The 21,888-nt window shown below is 50.7% G+C and overlaps 1 protein-coding gene across 1 annotated transcript in view; it reads left to right on the forward strand.

Annotated features, from left to right (window-relative positions):
* The window catches only part of PADI2 (peptidyl arginine deiminase 2), a 45,925-nt gene extending 28,400 nt beyond the window's left edge, over window positions 1-17,525 (forward strand). Inside the window, exons 7-16 of the mRNA XM_033842491.2 lie at window positions 1,233-1,411; window positions 3,267-3,370; window positions 4,371-4,482; window positions 5,015-5,122; window positions 7,229-7,380; window positions 9,259-9,403; window positions 10,165-10,258; window positions 11,948-12,033; window positions 14,060-14,188; window positions 14,857-17,525. Coding sequence (XP_033698382.1) covers window positions 1,233-1,411; window positions 3,267-3,370; window positions 4,371-4,482; window positions 5,015-5,122; window positions 7,229-7,380; window positions 9,259-9,403; window positions 10,165-10,258; window positions 11,948-12,033; window positions 14,060-14,188; window positions 14,857-15,090 — 1,343 coding nt within the window. The 3' untranslated portion in view covers window positions 15,091-17,525. The remainder of the gene's footprint in view (window positions 1-1,232; window positions 1,412-3,266; window positions 3,371-4,370; window positions 4,483-5,014; window positions 5,123-7,228; window positions 7,381-9,258; window positions 9,404-10,164; window positions 10,259-11,947; window positions 12,034-14,059; window positions 14,189-14,856) is intronic.
* The last annotated feature ends 4,363 nt before the right edge of the window (window positions 17,526-21,888 follow it).

A 21,888-nucleotide genomic window follows, 5' to 3' on the forward strand; every position in this document is an offset into this window, starting at 1 on the left:
TGGGCAATGCAAGTATCTCCTCTCCTCACTGCACCCCACCTCTGCCGCCCCCAGGGGCATCTCAAAGGCTGCCTTTCTCTGCTCAAACGCCTCCCACCCCGCCTCCCTTCCCCTGTCCTCCTCACCCCAGTAACCCCACGGGCTCTCTCACCCCGTAGCTCTACTATGACGCTTCCCACATCTGTACCATCTTATCATCAGCTGAGCACTGCTCCTAGACAGAGGGGCTGCATCTTGCCCATCTCTGTGTCCCCCAGAGGTCCATGTCCACGTGGTCACAGAGTAGTAATTCAACACATGTGCTCTAAATTGGCCTGAAAATTCTCCCACGGGGAGTGGTATGGGAGCCATCGGTTCATTCAGTAGATATTTATTAAATACAACCTGCCCTGGACCGGGCCTGTCTCAGCCCCCATGCAGGTGACAGTCTCTCAGAGCCAACAACTAAACACTGAGATCATGTCCATTTAAAGGCTGTGATGGGGAAGGACGGGGGCTGCGGAAGCTCCAGACAGAGCCCCTGGCTTGGTCTCTGGGGGATCTGGCTATGATTCCCAGAAGTGACACAAATCAAGGCCTGAAAGAAGGAGGGAGATAACTCTTCCAAGCAGAGGGAACAGCGCTGTGAAGAGCTGGGTGGTTTCAGTGGGGCAGGAGCGTGGGAGAAACCAGCCACAAAAACGTGCAGCCAGGGACCCACACGCCAATGTGGCTTGCATTATATGGAGGAGAATTTGGGGCACAAATGGACACTTTGGTGTTTTATTTATATAAAGGAGAGGAGAGGTCGGGGTTCAGAACTAGACAGGGATTTGAGTCCCAGCTCAGCCACTTACTGGCTATGTGACTGGCTATGTGACTCTGGACAAGCCATTTCTTATTTCTGGGACTGTTTCCTCCTCTGTAAAATGGGAACAATAATTCCCTTCCTTGACATCACTGGCTGCCCGGTCCTCAGCTGCTACATTTCGTGTCCCCTTCCTGGGAGAGTTAGCTCACTTTATAGGCAAGGAAGCCAGAAGCCAGGAAGGGTGTCTGGTTGAGTGCCACATGGCTGGGGCCCTGCAGTGCTGGGAAGATGACCAGGCCACGGCCCTTCTGGTGGCATTTTCTGCTTGTGCTTTTCTCTCTGTGTCTAGAGGACAGGTTACTCTGCCATCGCGTCCCCCATCAGTGACCCCGCCCCACGGACGGTTGTGGATGGGGCCTGACCTTGGTCCTTCTCCCTCCAGACCCGTTTTTCGGCCAGCGTTATATCCACATCCTGGGCCGCCGGAAGCTCTACCACGTGGTCAAGTACACGGGCGGCTCTGCTGAGCTGCTGTTCTTCGTGGAAGGCCTGCGTTTTCCCGACGAGGGCTTCTCGGGCCTGGTCTCCATCCACGTCAGCCTGCTGGAGCATATGGCCGAGGTGAGGGCTCCGGGCCTCTACCAGGAGGGGCTGCCCTGCGGGCCAGGTGGGGCTCCTTCTAGAGGGCCACTCCCGGGGGGTCCCCAGTATGCTCTACTCCCCTCAAAGCTCCAAGGGGAGGGGGTCCAGGCTTGGAGACCCGGATGCCCCACCATCCACATGTGTCTGCCAGCGTCCTCTGAGCTATGCTCTGGGGGTTCCTCCTTACTGTACCTACTCTCCCGGATTCTCTCCAGGTGATTTTCTCTTACCTCATGCCTGTCCCTGGTCTGTCCTCCTCCCTGCAGAGAGCGGGCCTAGTTCTGAGGCACAGAGTGCCAAAGGTTAGCACAAGAAGCAAAGTAGGCCACACACATGAGCCTTCCCTCCCTGCCTGGTCCCACACCCTAGCTGTGGGTTCTACCAACTCTGACCACAGGCTGAACCCCAAATCCCAGTCGCAGGCCGTGTCCCCTCCCTGTGGCCAGACATCTCACCCACCTTTGCTCTTGGTTTTGGGAAACTGGACGAGAAGGAGAGCACCTTCCCCTCCTGAGGAGAAGCCCCCCACCCGCCAGCCTAGGATGTGTCCTGCCCACAAGGACCTCTCATCAAAAATGGCAGCCCCAGACCCCTACCCCTCAGGCCCACCCAGCTTTGTTCAGATATAGGGAGGGACTTGGTTGCCCTCTCAGACACAGGGTTTGCTCCCCAGTTTCATCCCCGGACCGCTTTGAGGCAGGAGGCCAAGGGCTCTGCCGAAGGTGAAGCTAGGTCTCGCTTAGATTTATGAGAAGGGGCTCTGGAGTCAGATGGCCCAGGTTTGAGCCCATGAGACATTGGGCAAGTGAATTTACTCCCTATGCCTTAGTTGCCTCATCTGGAAAACAGAAATGACAAATACTGCTGCTTCCCAGGGTGACTGTGAGCATACAAGCTTGTGAGATCTCACTCACAAAGCAGCCTCAAGTCGCTGGGAAAAGGGAAAGGCAGGAAAAGCAGAGCTAACAGGAGGGGGTAGGGAGAGGGCTTCTCCTGCTCCCCCAGTGCCTGGAGCAACCTGGCCATCAGGGTCTCTCAGATTGGCCCCCTCCAGCGGCCACTCAAAAGGCAGACCCTGGGGGACTTCCCTGGAGGTCCAGTGGTTAAGACTCTGTGCTTCCACTGCAGGGGGCACAGGTTCGATCCCTGGTCAGGGAACTGAGATCCTGCCTGCCGTGCAGTGTGGCGAAAAATAAATAAATAATTTTTTTAAAAAGGCAGACCCATGCAGGAAAGGCCACCTCCATCCTCCCCACCAAGGGCAAGGGCCCGGTTTCCTGTAGCTTTCCAAAGCCAGCCATGCAAAGGAATCATCTCATCTTCCTTCAAGTTGCAGGCAAGCTTCCCGAACCTTTCCCTAAAGAGCAATGTGGACATATCAAAATTTCCCCCAATAACATTATAACACTCACACATAGAAAAGGGCAAGGTGCCCAGAGCAAAAACAGAGGAAGGCCGGGGCTGGTTCAGCCATCATGTGAGCCGATTTCAGGAAGAGAACTTTGATGCAGCGAGATCAGACAGTGGTTGAGAGTATGGGCTCGGCAGCCAGACTGCCCGGGCTTATATACAGGCTCTACCACTTACTAACCGTGTGACCTTGGACAGCTATGTGACTTGGTTTCCCCATCTATAAAACAAGGATTATAATACTATCTACCCTCTGGGGTTATTGTAAGGCAGAAGTGAAATCTCACATGTAAAAATAGGACCTGGCGCACCGTAAGCGCTCCCTGAGGTACTACTGTTATTGGTTTCACCCACTTTGTTAGGCAGGAGTGAAAAGCACCCTGACAAGACTTTTTGATCCCCTCCTCTTCTCCCCCACGCCCAGGAGGTCCCCCTGACACCCATCTTCACGGACACCGTGACATTCCGGATTGCTCCGTGGATCATGACCCCCAACACCCTGCCTCCTTTGTCGGTGTTTGTGTGCTGGTAAGCATTAGGCACAGCGCAGAGAGTGGCTAAAGCTGGGGCTTCAGGGGCAGACAGACCTGAGTTCAGATCATGCTCTGTTACTTAACAGCTGTGTGACCTCGAGCAACTCACTTGACCTCTCTGTGCCTCTGTTTCTCTGAGACGCTCACATCACAGAGTCACTGTGATGATTAAGTGAGATGAAGCAGGTGAAGTATTCATCCAAGGTCCTGGCACAGAGTTTTTGTGCTCTAAAAAATAATAGCTAGCGGGCTTCCCTGGTGGCGCAGTGGTTGGGAGTCCGCCTGCCGATGCAGGGGACACGGGTTCGTGCCCCGGTCTGGGAGGATCCCACGTGCCGCGGAGCGGCTGGGCCCGTGAGCCGTGGCCACTGGGCCTGCGCTTCCGGAGCCTGTGCTCTGCAGGGGGAGAGGCCACAACAGTGAGAGGCCCGCGTATCACAAAAATAATAATAATAATAATAGCTAGCATTTCTTTCCCATATCTACTTGGCCCATACGATGTAGTCAGGAACCTTTCTCTACAATGGATATTCAACTCATCTTATTCATCCAGCAAGTCTTTAACTGAGCATCTATTATGTGCTAGACAGCTACAGCGAGATGAGAAGCAGGGGAAAGAAGTGCCTGCAGGTGATACTGGCCACACCACCTGGCCACACACCCCTGCTGTCCTGGACCCATCCCCTACCTCCATGGTAGGCATAGCTCTTCCTTGGAAATCTGAGGAGTCAGAGATGTAAGGCTTTGGGGCAGGTGAGGGTGAGAATTCCCCTCCTCGTTTTGTTTGTTCATGACTTTGGTAAACACTGCATGAGGGGATGAGTTTGCTTGGCCCTTGACTCCAGTGGCCTTTGCAAAGGTGCCTTTGAACACAGATGTGGCCTCATATGCCCAGCACAGCCCAGAGATGCCAACTGCTGTTGCCACCTCAGTGGGCTGGCCCTCATCCCTCCTCACCCTCCCTCTTGGCCTCCCCCTCTTCCTACACTTCTCAGCATGAAGGACAATTACCTGTTCCTGAAAGAGGTGAAGAACCTGGTTGAGAAAACCAACTGTGAACTGAAGGTCTGCTTCCAGTACATGAATCGGGGAGATCGCTGGATCCAGGTAAGGAACCCCAAGCTGGGAAGGACGTGGTCCAGGGCTCAGGCAAGAAGAGGCAGCTTAATGTCAATGCCCTGGCGCCCAGCTGCTCCACGTATGCGAGTTCTGTCCTCAGATCACACATGCACGTGTACACAGGGATAGAAATGTACAAGGTAATTCACTGCAGCTTCTTAGGGTAGCAGAAGACTGTAAAACAACCTAAATGTCCATCCACGGGGCAAGGGGGTGACCATATGATTGGACAGCCTTTCTGTGGAGTACTATACATCAGCTTAAAAGAAGCCAATCTATAAATAAAGAATGCACTTCCAGTTAAGGTATTACTTGCAGGAAAATGTATACAGATGTTACCAGTTATGTTTTTTAAAATGGGGTCAGTATGAGTACAAACATGCTGAGGATGTGCAGAGACTATCTGAGGGATATGTAAGAAACCACTGCCGTCATGTGCTTGGGAGAATTGGGGAGGCTGGCTAGTATTCACTGGTGGCCCCCTGGGCTCGTCTGATAGCTCTTCCCGGTGTCCCCACAGGATGAAATCGAGTTTGGCTACATCGAGGCCCCCCACAAAGGCTTCCCTGTGGTTCTGGACTCCCCCAGAGATGGAAACCTGAAGGATTTCCCAGTGAAACAGCTCCTGGTGAGATGCTGAGGACCACCTTGGGGGATGAGGGAGGAGGGCACAATCCTGGGACTCTTACAGGACAGAGTGGTCGGGAGGCCTTGGGCACGCCTGGAAAATCAGTTTACTGCAAATTAGTCTGTTGCCTTCATCTTCTCATCTGCAAAATGGGTCAGTTGGGACAGTAATCTCTAACATCCTTTCCTGCTCTGATAACTGATGCTTTTCCAAAACATGGAGAGTTCTCTCATGGGAAAGGAGAGCTATGGGAGACAGAGGCCTGACTCCTGACACTGCCCCGCCTCCAACTTACAGCAAAATAAGTTTCAGAGAGGAAAATTATAGTCAAGCAATTGTCGAAAAGCATGGTTCCAACTTCAAAGCTCATTAAATCTGTGATTTTTTTTCAGTTCATGAGTTTTTTAAAAAGCAATCTGACCCCCACCCTCGATTCTAGAGGTCATTACCACTCTCTTTTTATGCCCTCAACAACCAACTGAATGAGGACAGAACCAAAATTAGTCATCTTTGTCCTCACCTTCCACCCTGAACAGGCAGGACGAGGCTTGAACAGAACACGAAACAGAGACTGGGTAGATCAGGTGGCTTTGCCAAGGTCACACACAGGGCAGCCTCCCGTGAGACGTCAGGGCTGCTCAGAGGCAACCCTTTGCCAGGTCCACACCTGCTTCTTGAGAACATTCACTAACCTAGTCCCTTCATCACAGGGAGATGGCACAGCCAGTGGTGTGAGCACAAAGCTCTGGAAGGCCAGACAGATCTGGCCTTGAGTCCCAGTTCCACCCCTTAGCAGCAATGTGACCTTGGGCAAACACCTTAACCTCCTCAAGCCTCAGTTTGCTCATCTGTAAAGTGGGGATAGAAACAGTATCCATCTCACAGGCTTATTGTGAAGATTGAAAGCATTATATAAGGCATCCGTGCTGCTCCTGATACAATGACTATTATTAGCTGCTGTTCTGGTTCTCATTCCACAGCCCTGGACACTGTCCTCGGTGAGGACTGTCCACTTCCTCTAACATGAGGGATAGTCAAACCAGCCAGCAGGCAGGAGAACCAAGGCCTCTCAGATCCTTCTCTTACTCTTTCTTCCCAGGTCACCACCTGCCTTCAGTGTTCCAGGCTGGCCTAGTACCAAGGCCCCCAGACTGCATTATTCCTGGAGGCCTGGGCCAAGCCCAACTTTGTGCTGCATGCCTGCCTGCCCATGTGAGGCTGTAAAGCCCCAGCTGCCCCAGCCTCTGGCGAGTCTCACCTTGCCATCTGGGGCTCATAGGCGAGAAAGCACTAAGCTGCAGCCATTCACCCTACTGGGCACAGCTGTCTCTTGAGCCTCTAAGCTGGGCCAGGATAAGCCACATCTTCTCACTCTTTGGTTTTTATTAGCAAGGATTTGTGCCAGACAAGCTTAGTTCCAGCCCCAGTGCAAGCTCCCAAGCAAGATCCCTACTTTTTTACCAAAAAATCATGAAAGGAAACTTAAAATTCAGGGGGTGTCACTGGGGTTATATCATGTAACTGCAGTCTGTTGGAGCTCTGTGCTAAGAAGGATTCTGAGGCTATATCTGGGCTCCAGATATAAATATGAATAAACAGGGTTAGTTGGGAATGGGTTGGGATGGTATATATGTTACATATCTGCCATTCCTGCATGTATTGGTCAGCTTTCACTTGGTAAGACTGTAGTAACAAGCAGCCCCCATATCTCAATAGCTGACAACAGCAAAGGTCCATTTCTTGCTCACATTAAGAGATGAGTGGGGATGTCAATAGCACAAAATGAGGACCAAACCAGAAATCACCAATATGTCTCCGTGTTTAAGCAATAGAGGCACACCCAGAGACCCAGATGTATACACACACACAGACACTCGTATATTCACATTCATTCTCACACTCATACTGACATACTCACAAACTCAGCCTCCCCATGCCAGGGTCCTGCTCATCAGTGGGAATGAGAAGAGCATGGGTGACCCCCCTAGAAGCTAAGTGCTCACAGAGCCAGACCAAAGGTAGTGAAAAGTGGTCATCAGAGGGTGGCTGGGTTGGGGCTAAGGGCTCCTGGCCGCAAGAGACTAATGACGGGTGTCTCTTGCCCAGGGCCCAGATTTTGGCTACGTGACCCGGGAGCCCCTCTTTGAGCCTGTCACCAGCCTTGATTCCTTTGGGAACCTAGAGGTCAGTCCGCCAGTGACCGTGAATGGCAAGACATACCCCCTGGGCCGGATCCTCATCGGGACCAGCTTTCCTCTGTAAGAGAAGCCAGGGTGGGCCTGCGGGCAGGTGGGGGGAGGCAGGGGGTGTTATTGTTTCCCTTTAGGAGCAGACTGGGTTGCTCGTACATGGAGTGATTGGCTGGGAGAATTAACCTCTCCCATGACTCTCTGACAAGATACAGACACTCTTGGAAAGAAAACCAAGTTAGCCTTTACATCTTAGTATGAATTAGGACCTAATACAAAACTAAATAAATAACCCTCCTCCCAAAATGGGAGGGAATATAATGGCATTATAAAGAAAGTGGGGAAGGGATGAAGGAGTTCAGAGAAGGAGTACTGAAAGAGGATCAGTGCACACCAACAAATCCTCGGGGGTGCCCATTCACAAAAGACACATGAGAAGACATGGCTCTGCCCCAAAGCCTGAGTCCCTGGCTCCCTGGCCTGTCAACAACACCTTCACTCCCTCCCCAGGTCACCCACCAGTTGATGAGAAGGCAGAGTCTTCCTTAGAGCAGTTGCTGGGGAGAGAGTGAGTACTGTGGGTCCTCACTTCACAAAAGGGCTGCCAGGAACCCGCACATGTGGGACCAGCCAGGATTTGGGCACCAAGTCCCTATAAGCCACATGGGATTCTCTACCTTCTGCAGCAGGCCACTGACACAGACAGTGACCATTTGCTCACCCTGCCCTCCTTCTCCCTCCACTCAACAGTCACTCATCCATTCAGCAGGTATTTCCCAGGCACCAGCCAAGCACCAGGCCCTATGTCAGACATGGGGTTCTAAACATGAAGCCCAGCCCCCACCTTCCAGGAGATGGTGGAGATCACAGACATGAAACAGAGGGTGTGTACAGTGATAGAATGATACAGTGTCAGAGAAACCCAAGGAGGGGTCCCTAACCCCCTTAGGGGAGATCACAGGGGCTCTTCTTAGAGACAAATATCTATTGAGAGTCTTCTCTGTGCCAGGTATTGTTCTGGGCTGCGGGGAGACGACAGTGAGCAAAGCAGACAAAGTCCCAGCTCTCAGGAAGTTTTCCATTAGGGATGGAGGCAGTATAGACAATAAACATGGAATTAAGCAAATAAATAAGATACTTCTGAGTGCTAATAGGTGCAATGAAGAAGATAAAATAGGGTACATGATAAAGAGTGATGAGGGAGGGGCACTTTGGCTTTTGTGGTTTTGAGGAAGTGACTTTGGGATTGAGGCTCAGATGATGAGAAGGAAGCAGCCATGGGAAGATCAAAGGGAAGGAGCATTCCAGATAGAAGGAACAGAAAGGACAAAACCTTGGTAACAAGTTTAGCATGTGGCTAGGGCAAACAGAACAAGGAGGAAGGGAGGAAGATGAGGTAGGAGGGACAGGCAGGGGCCAGATCACAGAGGCATTTGTTGGCCACTGTGAGGTTTTGGGGTTATATTATAAGGGTAATGGGGAGATTGAAGACCTCAGGGAGTGTGGAAGTCAGGAAGGGCTTCCTGGAAGAGGTGTCACTTGAAATGATTGAAGTTGAGAAGTTAACAGCGAAGAGGTACATAGGCTAGGGAAGATTTTGGAATCATGCCTGTGTCCTAGCCCCCTCCAGCAGTCCATGAGGGATCCCTGAGCAGAGAAGCTGGCTTCTTACACCTACTGACACCCTCAGTGGCCAAAGAATGGGCTCTATGCTCTTCACACAGACCATGGCTACAGCTAACTCCTCCTTTTTCCCCTTGGGCTCAAACACCTTTCTGCCTGTGCCAGGGTCTCTGCAACTCAGGCTCCTTCCCATGACTTTTCCACCAATGCTATTCTGGGTCCAGGCTAGATTCTAGAGTCTGAACTCCTCCTGCAGCCCCTCTGGTGAGACAGGCACAGTGGGCAACCTTCTGAAGAACTGTCTCCTCCCCAACCCCACCCCAGGTCTGGTGGTCGGAGGATGACCAAGGTGGTGAGGGACTTCCTGCAGGCCCAGCAGGTGCAGGCACCCGTGGAGCTCTACTCGGACTGGCTGACCGTGGGCCACGTAGATGAGTTCATGACATTCGTCCCCATCCCAGGCACAAAGGTGAGCTGGCCCCTGAGGCTGGAGTGAATAGGATAGTGCAGAATCCCTGTACTACCAGCTCTTGTCAACAGAGAGGGGTATCTAGAGGAAGACAACCGCAGAGAGGAAGAAGGAAGTAGGCTGAAGCTGGTTTGTACGTTGTTGCTGTGGCAGGTAAATGTTTAACCCGATAAATCCAAAATATTAGCGCCTCAGCATGTAGTCATTATAAAAATTATTCATGAGAGATTTTATATTCTTTTTTATATAAGTGTTCAGAATCAGGTGTGTATTTTACTCTTAGCACATCTCAACTCAGACCAGCCACAAGTCAAGTGTCCAATAATCCCACAGGGCTGGTGGCCACTGCGCTGGCCATAATGCTCTAGAGAGCAATGGGGTATGGGCTTAGGGCTCTGGAAAGGGGTTCTTTCATTTCCCAAGAAGTGAAAAGAAACAACTGCAACTTCAAACCCTGGAAATTTGGTGCAAATGGCCTGGCCTCTTGGCCACTTGGAGAAGCTCTTCCTCTCTGTCCAAGGTCACCTTTGACTCTGAGCTTTGACTCGATGGTGTTGCTGAGGTGGAGGAATTTCTATAGCAGGAAGGGTGAGAAATATTCCTCTGAAGTAGAGAAAACCCTACCAGGCGGCCTTTGCTCGGCAGAGAGTGGCTTGAGGCAATATGCAGGTGGGACCCCAGGGGCTGAGAGCGGGGGCTTCTTCACGTTTCTTGGCCACCTCCTCTCTGCTGACACTGGCCCTCTGAATGGTCTTTCACAGGAATTCCGGATGCTCATGGCCAGCACCTCGGCCTGCTACAAGCTCTTCCGAGAGAAGCAGAAGGAGGGCCATGGGGAGGCCATCATGTTCAAAGGTGAGTGCCCTCAGGGCCTTGGCAGGGAGCAGGGAGCTGAGCCCCCAGAGAGACCCTTGGGAGGACAGGGCAGATGAGTGCCTTGTCCCTGAATACCCGGCTCCACTTCCTGGACATCCGGCCCGCTCCGGGGCTGTGAGGTCACTGTGGTGGGAAGCAGCCCTGGCCTCTGTGACCCTCGCTGTGGCCAGCGGGACCATCGAGCTGCCCACTGCCCCTTATGACCACCAGCAGTGCCTAGTGCTTCTTCAGGACCTAGTGTATACTTCAAATAGCACCAGACCCCAAGGAGAGTTAAATGGTTCAAAACTGACACGCAATCTGTGTTCAAGGAGCTTGTGTTTTCGAAAGGGAGATAGAGAAGAATATACATAATGCACTTGAGGGGTAGGAAGAAAAGTGGGAGTCGACAGACGTGACGTACAGTCAGACGTCATCACCGTCAGTCCCGGAGTGAGAAATCATCTGCTTAATTTAGATATCCACGTAACTGGGATAGACAGACTGGGATGAGCTTTGCTCTTAAACTAATCATGGAAAGAGACAGAGCTGATCAGGTACAGACGGTGAGCCAGGTCAGAGAGGCCGTGACAATGTCTTATGTGCTCTTCCTACATTCCCTGTTGACACCTTTCAGGCTGGCGTCTCTAATCCACCTGCTCCCAAAAGTCTGCACCCCTAAGGCTGATTGATACTTACATACATTACCACCCTCCATGTCGAAAGGCAGTGTTCCTGATAGTGACTGGTGTCTGGGATGGACAAGACCAACTTAAGACCACTGTCATTTTTTAATTCCCACTGATAGGAAATTTTTTTAGATTGGCAGGCATGAGTCTTGACTTCCTGGAGGCTTCTTTCTATATGAACCCCTCAAAGCTACCCATAAGGATATAGGAACTATTATCTTTGTACAAATAGGTCCAAGGGGTGGTGTGGAGACAGCTCAGGTACAGGGTGCAACAGCACCGATCTCTTTGCCACTAACAAGCTACGGGACTAGGAAACACAGAGGACCAGCATCAGGTAGGGAAAAAAAGAGTTAATAGCTTAGGCTCTGGAATCAGACTGCCTGGTCTGCTTACGGGCTCTTCCACTAGCTGTAAGACCTTGGACGAGTCATGTAGCTTCTCTGTGCCTCCATTTCTTCATCCTTAATGCTGGAAGCTACCTTATAGAAATGTGGGGAGGATTATTGAGTTAATCCATGTAAATATCTGGAAGACTACCTGCCACATAGCAGGCACTCCTTGAGCATTAGCTATCACTAATCAAGCCAGAAGCCACGGGGGCCATCATGATGGAATAGGAGGCAGACGCAGGCATAGACCAGGACAAGGGCCAAGCATGAGGCAGGTCTGGAAAACAGGAAGGGTGACGCCCCTTGGCATCCTGCTTCTGCCACACTCCCTCTGGTCTGCTGCTCATCCTTAGAAGCAGGCTTCTTGTGCCACCCTACCCTCTGGCCAGAGAGAGAGCAAGACAGCTGCCACCCCTTCCCTGGCCCAGGTGACGTGGCCAACCCTGGGGAAAGGAGTTACCCCTGGGGTTGCCCTTCTGTGCCCCAGCCTGTCCCAGCCCCTCTCCCTCATCCTAAGAGTTAGCCCAGAAGCTGGGGGCCTTGGCAAAGGGGAGCGCCCAGGCTGGACACCTAAAACTAGACTGTCCCCTGTCCTCTGACCCCCACAGGCTTGGGCGGGATGAGCAGCAAGCGAATCACCATCAACAAGATTCTGTCCAACGAGAGCCTCGTGCAGGAGAACCAGTACTTCCAGGTGAGGGCGGGGCAGGGGCTTGTGGGAGGGACAAGGCTATGACCAATGGCACCTGTCACATCCTCGGGGCTTCCATAGGGAATGGCCAAGGGTTCAGGGCACATGACAGAGGGAAGGACCTCAGTAAGCATTCAGTCCAGCCTTTCTGGTTTACACCTCTAAACTGGAGGCTGAATGGGGTGACAAAGCAGGTCAGTGGAGGCTAGAAGCAGACAGGAGACCTGGGAAGGAAGGTGTATCAGGCAGTACTAAAGAACCAAGGGCTCTGTAAGGCTGCAGCCCAGAGCATTTGGGGGAGACCCACACTCATTAAAATATGATGACAACTACAGACCTGCTCTCCAGAAAATTTCATATGTAAACACATGCCATGAATTTTTATTTGTTTTAGGGGATCAGAGATCCCTGAAGTTTTCGATCTATGGATGAATCCCACCTTTGGAGTCCCTAAATCTCAAAGATTGTATCCAGAAGTAGATACCAGTCAAAAGGGTCATATTTAGTTGAATTAGATCTCTCTTTATTTGCATGGGCATATTTATTTATTTACTTACTTACTATTTATTTAGCTGCTTTGGGTCTTGTTGCTGCGTGCGGGTTTTCTCTAACTGCGGCGAGCAGGGGCTACTCTTCATTGTGGTGCGTGGGCTTCTCACTGCGGTGGCTTCTCTTGTTGCAGAGCACGGGCTCTAGGTGCACGGGCTTCAGTAGCTGTGGCACTCAGGCTCAGTAGTTGTGGCGCACGGGCTTAGTTGCTCCGTGGCATGGGGGATCTTCCCGGACCAGGGCTCAAACCCATGTCCCCTGAATTGGCAGGTGGATTCTCAACCACTGTGCCACCGAGGAAGCCCTGCATGGGCACATTTAGAGTATCAAGTTTAAATTTAAAAACTCAAACTGATTTTTTTAAATGGCTTAATTGACTCATATGAGTAGGAAGTCCAGCAGTGATATGGATTTCAGGCACAGTTTGATCAGGGCTCCAGCTCTATTTCTCTGCACTTCTTGGGCTCTACAGGTGCCCTCATGACAGGAGTATAGCTGCAACAGTTCAAGGTCTCACATCCATCCAGCACACCATCCACAAAGAGGGAGGTCTGTGCCCCCAACAATTAAACAAAAGTTTTGCATTTCACTCTGATTGTGCCAACCTGAACCAATTATTGTAGCCAGGGGAATTCCATATACTGATTCCCTTAATCCTGGTTTATTGCCCATCTTTGAACCAATCACTGGAGCAAAGAGGCAGGGGCAAGGGTCCACTAATTAGCTGTCACCAGGAGGGGAGGATGGAGTCAACCCAACCCAATAACGGGCTGCTACATTTCAGGGGGAGGGGTGGAGTGGAGGCTGCAGAAGCAACTGCAGAGTTTCCCAAAGTTCATATAATGCCTCACTGGCTATTTGAAAGTTGACTTTATTGTAACTCCCCTCCGTGGACATTTTTTGGCTTCGGGTAAATCTGAGATCAAATCATGGCCCCTCGTTTTGGCAGTTGGACCTTGGGCAACTCACTAAGGACTCTACATTTTGGGTAGAGTCTCTAATAAGGGGCTAATAATAGTGTCTACCTCATGAGGTTGAGGCTTAAATGAGTAATGTATGTAAAGCACTTAGAACAGTACACTTAGGGTTCTTGTACATATTAGTTTTAATTATTATTAATCAAAATCATTGTCACTGTTATTCTCACCACACGGGACAGCCTAAGGATTCAATGAGATACTGCATAGCAAGAACTTACCACAGCGTCTGGCTTGTAGTAGGTGGTGCTCAGTAAATGAGCCCTCACTAGTGTTATTTCTGTGATTTTCTAGTATTATTTCTGTAATCTTCTCTCTCGTTCTCTTTATTACTACCATGACTGGTGGGAGGGGCACCAGAGAGGTCGGCGCGTGCTGGAGTGCCGGGGTGAGGTTGACACTCTCTCTGGCGTGCCGGGTGCCCTGCAGGCAGGGATGAGGTTGACAAAGGTGGCAGGGGTGTCCCCTCACTTGCCTGCCCTCCCTTCTTCCCCGTCGCCCAGCGCTGCCTGGACTGGAACCGCGACATCCTCAAGAAGGAGCTGGGGCTGACGGAGCAGGACATCATTGACCTGCCTGCCCTCTTCAAGATGGACGAGGACCGCCAGGCCAGAGCCTTCTTCCCAAACATGGTGAGGCGCTCTGGACCCCAAACCTCATCCAGGCCAGTCAGGGGCAGCCAGATCCAGAGGGACCCCTCGGCTGAGGCTGTCCAATCAGGAGGCCCGGGTCCCAGTCCCGGCTGAGTTGCTGTGTGGCCTCCCACCCACCCCAGGCACTCACCCTCTCTGGGCCTCATTCCCTTCTGGGGTGATATCCTTATTCTAGCTGCCCCCTGGGGTCCTGGGGGATCCTTTAACAGATTGGAGAGTGTCTTGTAAATTAAAAAGGCCTTTATAGACAGGAGGGATTCTTGTTATCATAGAGCAGAGTCTTCTATGTGATAGAAGGAGGTTAGAACACACATACACACACACATAGATACATATATACACACATGTACACACATGAAAACACACATACACGCATGCGTGCAATGCACACGCTGATGCGTACATATATAGCCGCATGGACATACACATAATACAGGGGTGGGTTGCCTCGTTTTCCACTCAGCTCTGCCATGTATGAGTTGCTTAGCCCCCCCGAGCCTCAGTTCCTCATCTGTAAAATGGGGATAATCACAATCGCTACTTCATAGGGTTGTTGGGAGGGTTCAGTGAGCTTAGAACAGGGCGGGGCATAGTAGGTGCTCACTAAACGGAGCTGTGCCCCCCCCCCCCCCGCTTCCTTGTTGCAGGTGAACATGATTGTGCTCAGCAAGGACCTGGGCATCCCCAAGCCATTTGGGCCCCAGGTTGAGGAGGTGTGCTGCCTGGAGACACATGTGCGCTCCCTGCTGGAGCCCCTGGGCCTCTGCTGCACCTTCGTGGATGACATCTCCGCCTACCACAAATTTCTGGGGGAGGTGCACTGCGGCACCAACGTACGCAGGAAGCCCTTCACCTTCAAGTGGTGGCACATGGTACCCTGACCTGCAGGGGGCTGTTGTGTGCCTGTCACAGCCCATCAACAACCAGTGTTGAGGCTGGACCAACCCTTGTGGGTTTTATTATGATTGCAAAATGCGCTTCAGCAATAACTATCAGGAAACTTGGGGGGAAACGTTTATTACTTTTCATTTTATTTTTACTTACAGGACCTGGAAATAACCTGGCACACCTGGGGCCACACAGTGAGGTCATGGGGAGAGAGAGAGAGAACCCACGGAACTGGGGTTCTGCTTTTATGGGAGTTGAGGGTGAGGGCCTAGGATTTCAAGGGCTCACTCTTTATTGGGGAATTTAAAGCATAAGAGTGGGAATTTAAAGCGAGGAACGAGGAAAAAGGCAGGTGGCCCAAATGGTCAGTTATCAAAAGCAATCAAGATCTCTAAAAGAAAGGAGCCCCAGTGGGGGGAGGCGGCCTGGCTCTTCATCTAGTTGTGTGGCTGGCAACGTGTTTACTCAAGATCGCCGTGTTCGAAGTGGATGTTCAGCAATCAGAGCTGAGTCAGGCCCTCGTATTAGAAGAAGGAGAAAATCTGACTGTCAGGGTTCACACTACAGGGGCCTGGGCACCTCCCTCCTTCCTTGAGTTCTCCAGACTCTTCACACCCCCAGAGAATCCCCCTGCCTGACGTGGACTGGAGGCCGCGTCCTCCAGACGCGGGGAGGGGATTTGAGATATCTGTGCCTTGCCTTCCCTCAGAAGGGCCTCAGGGTCCACGAAGTCACCCCCTGAGCCTCCATGCTCTCCTTCCCGAAAATAGCTGGACATTTGGCCAGTGTCTGTATAGCCCTGAATGAAAAACAAAACAAAACAAAAACCGCTTTACCCAAACCCTTCCCCAAAGAATCTTTAGTCTCTTGTCCAAAACTGAATGAGGGGAGAAGGGAAGGAGGTTCTGGGATGACCAGTTGTCCCTGTAGCCATGCCTTGTGGGTCAAGGTAGATGGCATGGAAAGGGATTCTGGAACCCCAGATGTACCTTGAACTGTCATCATCCTTTGAAATTCACCTCCCTTGGCCACCTGGACACCCCCAATTATTCATTCCTTAACAGCCTCTGTCAAATCCCCTTGGCTTTCCCTCTGCCGTGTAGACACCGTTGGCTAGCCTCCTTAGACTTGGACTCCCTGAGGGTCCAGTAATTGAGCTTACAACCTTCCCTGGAAGTGGACTTTATCAGAGCAGCCTTCCCTGTTTACAAGATTCTTATGCTTCTTCTTTCTCATGGACCCAGGCTCTCCCAGATGCTTGGGGGTTGCTCCCCACACCAGCATCCTTGTGGCCTGAGAGTTCACTGTATCAAGATGCTCCAGGGTGAGCCAGATCCATCTTCTCTTGCTGGGTCCTTGATTCTCTGGCCAGTCCCTGACCTCCCTCCTCTCACAGCCTCCACTTCCTATTCCAATGCCGTCTCTCCAGACGGCTAGACAAGGACTTCTTCCCCACCAGCCAGGCTCAGACCTTCCCCCAGGACACAGTGAAAGACCTGCCTCTCCTCTCCAGACCTCAGATCCAACACATAAAGACCCTGTCCTAACCTCCAGCCTGAACAGCCAGTTCTGGGCCAGCTGCTGGCCTTAGAGACGGATTGATTATCCCATTGAAGTTTCTCAGTGCATTTGCTGAAGACCCTCTCATTTGGACATAATCAGATTCATTCTCTGGCTCCAACTGAAAAGACTCAGTTTCAGCTAAAAAAAAATTCCTTTAAGGCCAGCTGATTGAGGAGAATAAGTGAATTATAATTCCACTTTGAGGGTTAGAGAGGAACTGATATATAACCAATGAAAAGGTGGTAAATGTGTATTCTTAGAGAATGGGATTTTCTTCTTGGATTATTCAGTCATTCAGCAAACATATACTGTATGCCTCCTTAAGTGCCAGGCGCAGTGGTGGGCCCCGAGGACACAGTGCTTAGTAGCAAACTGCATCTGGCCCCTGCCTCACGGAGCCGGTCAGTTCCCAACCTGAGATGCCCACACTTAAATGGCCAGCATTTGCCCTTTCAGGGATGTGCTCTTGAGAAATACCAATTCGCTATATTCAGGAAATGCGCAGGACACAGAGCTTCCAGCAAGTCACTATCTCAGTGAAATGAGGGGATTGGGTCTTCTTTAAACAGGCCTCCTTCCCATCCAGCTGGGCCAGTACCACCTAACAGATCAGACCCCAGGGCCTTCAGAAGCTGTTGTCCCCCCCTTTGGGGACAGTGGCTCCTGCTTTTGGGGGCCAAAGCCCCAGATCTCTCCAACCCCAGAGCTGAAGACACCAAGTGCCTATTTGTGGATGTTTATCTGCAGACTTAGACTTTGGTGTGTGTGTGTGTGTGTGTGTGTGTGTGTTTGGTTAATATGGGTTTTGGGGCCTTCTTTCATTTTTTTCTAGTCTGCCATAAAGGGAAGTGAGTGCTTCCCAGGTGGAGACAGTGTGTGTTTCTAGATTTTTCTAAGGCTCTCCCCATCAATAAGTCAGTAACTTCTGATGATTCTGGAGCCCCCAGGACTCACTCATTCCCATCTTGCTTGCCCACTCATGTGACTACCCTTGGCACGGACATCTCCCCCAGTCCCCCCTGGACTCATCAGTCTTCCCCACCCACCACTTTCTATAAATGTAGACCTAGAATACACTTCTGTGTTGCAAAACTCAGCTAAGTTCCTGTTTCAATCTTTATTTTGAAATATTTTGTATAAGAGAGCAGGGGGTATCATGAAGATGGCAAGAAGTGGGGCACAGTTTCAGCTTTCTGGACGAGAGGCCATGCTGGAGATCAAAAGACGTTTGGGGAAGAACCTGAGTAAACAGCAAGAAAATAAATGGTCAGATGGGAAGTCATGTGGCTTTTGGTGTGATGTTCATGGTTGCTTCACGGCCACGGCCTGGAAGGAGGCAGGCCATACGCGGGCCCTCTCCTGGTCCTCCAGCCCCTGCCCCTCTGCACACAGGGTCAGGGCTCTCAGCAAGGGTATCTCAAGGGTTTGGAATCCCACACGCATTCAGTAGATGTATATTAAATGGCCACCACCCAAGGTCAAGACCAACACCCACAGTAAAGTCTGACAGTGTTTCTGGTGGGGCTCCCCAAAAGCAGACCCCGAGGTGAGCGTTTGGGAACAAGTGACTTATTAAGGAAGAGCCTCCAGGAGAAACCAGGAAGGGAGTGGAGGGAGCAGGGCCAGGAACGGGAAGAAGCCAAGAGCGTGATTTCAGATGTAGCCTCAGCCTGGTCACAGGAGAGCTCTAGAGCGTAAGTGGCAGCTCAGTTGTTCCTCCATCTGGAGGCCGAGTTTCGTGTACCTACACGAGTCGGTCATTAGCTATGGGGACTTCGGCTCTCTGAACAGGCAACGGGGGCGCCCGTAGCCTACGGGCAATCATCCAGCTGTAATTTTGTTTTGTTTTGTTTCTGCCACACCGTATGGCTTGCAGGATCTTAGTTCCCTGATCAAAGATTGAACCCGCGCCCTTGGCGGCAGTGATAGCGCAGAGTCCTAACCACTGGACCACCAGGGAACTCTCCACAGCTGTAGTTTTTAGCAGCAGAGTCACAAGAGCTGGGGAATGGGCCCGAAAAGGATCTGGGCAGAGCACTGACTGTGTCCACTGCTCTGAGTAATATCATGTTCTCGTAATATGGAATTGTTGCACGTGGGTATTTATGATTTGACCCATGGTATAAAATCCATACAACATAGCCACGATCTAACAGGGTTTTTGTGAACAAACCCCCGAGGCTCTAAAATAGAACCACCTAGTTGGTTGCTACACCTAGAAGCCACTTCCAAGCACTTTGGAATGCACCTGGGGGGTTCTTACCCCTCAACCCCATCTTGGGTTTCTGGACAGATGTTCTGACGCAGCCATTTACAAAGGCCACTGCAAAATGAAAATCACTAGTTCGCTTATTCCTGGACTTAGTCCAGAGGTCATTCTTCCCTTTTATACCCAACTAATGTGGCCCAAGCCAATCTTCTATGGGGTTTTCCTGACGCACCTATTTCTGAGACTCCCCAAGGGATGCTGGTGTGTTAAACCCATCCTGCTGGTGTTTTCACATCTTGGCCACTCACTCACCTCAGGATTGCTGAAAGTCACCCTGAGACGTCTAGAACAGCACCTTCCAATAGAAATACAATGCAAGGGGCTTCCCTGGTGGCACAGTGGTTAAGAATCCGCCTGCCAATGCAGGGGACACGGGTTCAAGCCCTGGTCCAGGAAGATCCCACATGCTGCGGAGCAACTAAGCCCGTGTGCCGCAACCACTGAGCCTGTGCTCTAGAGCCTGTGGGCCGCAACTACTGAGCCTGCGTGCCACAACTACTGAAGCCCACGCGCCTAGAGCCCATGCTCCGCAATAAGAGAAGCCACCGGAATGAGAAACCAGCGCACCGCAATGAAGAGTAGTCCTGGCTCGCCGCAACTAGAGAAAGCCCGTGCGCAGCAATGAAGACCCAACGCAGCCAAAAATAAATAAATAAATTTATAAAACAAAACAAGAGTTCCCAGAGAGCTCCCCATCCCCTTAAACAAAAGAAAAGAAAAGAAATACAGTGCAAGCCCCATATGTAATTTTAAATTTCCTGGTAGCCACATTTTAAAAAGTGAAAAACAGGTGAAGTTAATTTAATAATGTCTTCTTTATTGCAGTATATCCAAATTATCATTTTGACAGGTAACCAAAATTTTTAAATATTAATGAAATATTTCACGTTCTCTTCTTTGGTAGTAAGTCTTTGAAAGCTGATATATGTTTTATACTTATATCACATCTCTCTTAAGACTAGCCACATTTTAAGTGTTCGATAGCCACAAGCGGATCATATGGAAGGCGCAGTTGTAGAATCCTGTCTACCAGGCTGAGTCCCAGTTATAGAAATAGGCACGTTCCTTAAATCCTCAGAATCCAGCTAGGCCAACTGCAACGCTAACAAATGTTGACTGTGGGTTTTTTTGTTTTTGATTTTGGCTGTACCACATAGCTTGCGGGATCTTAGTTCCCCGACCAGCGATCGAACCCGCGCTCGCAGCAGTGAAATTGCAGCGTCCTATCCACTGGACTGCCAGGGAATTCCTAAAAGTTGATTGTTATAATACCAGAGAGAGAGACAGAAGATAGACATCGGCCCTCCCTGGCCCTGGTGTACAGAGCCTTGTCCCTTCAGAAGGTCCTTTTGCCTGAACCGTGGCTGCTGCCACGTTACCAGGACTGGCCTCTCTCTTGGCAAGGGGAGTGCCTTTGGCCAAGTCCCCTCTGCCCACTTTAGGAAGCGAATCCCCACCAGCCCCATGGAAAGGGAAAATATAATTCCCTCACCTCTAGCCTCTTTTCCCTCATCGTTCCCCGGGATACAACTTGATTCTGCATCTTAATGTAAGATGTCTTTAGTTCCCAGGTGAGGGGAGTTCGGGTCCCCATTATCTCAGCCCCTTCATTCCAGATAGGATCTGATCCAGACCCTGACATAGCCAAAAGCCTGTGGGAGTGGGATCCCTCCCCCCTAAACAAAAGAGCAGCCAGGGATGAGCTCTGCCTGCCCAGTGGGACTCATCCGGGATCCTTGCCCAAGTGGCATCAGCTCCAGGGGACTGACGGCAATGTTATTGGTAACTCAATACAGTGCAGTGACACCAAATGGCAGCATGTGGAATCTTTCCTCTAGCCGGACAACCAGAAAAAGACATGTCCAGGCAGAGAGCTCAGTTCTGCAGCCGTGCCTCAAGCCTGACTGATGTGGCAATCTGGTTTTTTACCTATGCCTCACCCCCCAGCCAGCTGGGCTCCGGTTCAGCCCTGACTTCTGAGAAAGCAAAGGCCTGGTCTCTAGCTAGTCTCTAAGCAAACTACCCAGTTCAGTTTGCTTTTGCCTCAGCCCCTCACGGTCTGCAAGCTAAGGCCCCTTTATCACAGTCACGGGTAAACCCCATGATGACCCTTTAAGGACAGTCTCTGACTGGCATTCTAGGGCCCTACTCATAAGCTTCTCTGCCACTGAAGTGTTAAAAGACACCTTTAAAAGGACTGCTTTGTTTTCCTCCCGATGGCAGTTCCTGGCACATAGTCAGTGCTCAGCAAATATGTTTTGAATAAAACAATGAAACGCCTCTTCAGCTAGGCAATGGAAGCAGAAATAGCCCAATCAGATGAGGTAATAATAGCCACCATTTCTCAAACACTGACTACCTGTCAGGCACCTGCCAGGTTGAACTATATGAAATGCCATTTTTAAAGGTCACAAGGGTCAAATAGAGATGATTTCATATAGTTCAGCCTAATAGTTTACATTCATCATCTCATCTAATTCTCACAACAAAGATGTGAGAATTATCCCCACTTTATAGATGAGGAAACTGAGGCTCAGAGAGGAAGTGACTTGCTCCAGTTTACACAGCAGGAAGCAGCAGAACCTGGATTTGTTGTACCCAAGTGGTCTGATTCCAGAGCTCGCCCGCTGAACCCCTGCTCTTGACTACCTCATCTTAGGAACAACTTTCTAACCCGAGTTCAATGAGTCATCATTCTTTTCTTCATAAATGCTGCCTTTGCACTTGTCATTTTTTAGCATACTGGATGAACTATTTCGAATCTTATAACGAGAACACCTGCCACCTGCAAGCAAGTGTCTGGAGATTATAGGATTCCTGTAAACCCTTCAAAGGCAATAGAGCCCAAAGTGAAATAACTTCTGCATAATACAGAATATGCTTTCAAGTCTTCCGCTCAGAGTCAGATGGCATCTCACAATCATGAAATGTAAATTATAGTCATTCATCCACCCATTCA

This window comes from Tursiops truncatus, chromosome 1 (genome assembly GCF_011762595.2).
Source record: "Tursiops truncatus isolate mTurTru1 chromosome 1, mTurTru1.mat.Y, whole genome shotgun sequence".
Classification (NCBI taxonomy): domain Eukaryota; kingdom Metazoa; phylum Chordata; class Mammalia; order Artiodactyla; family Delphinidae; genus Tursiops; species Tursiops truncatus.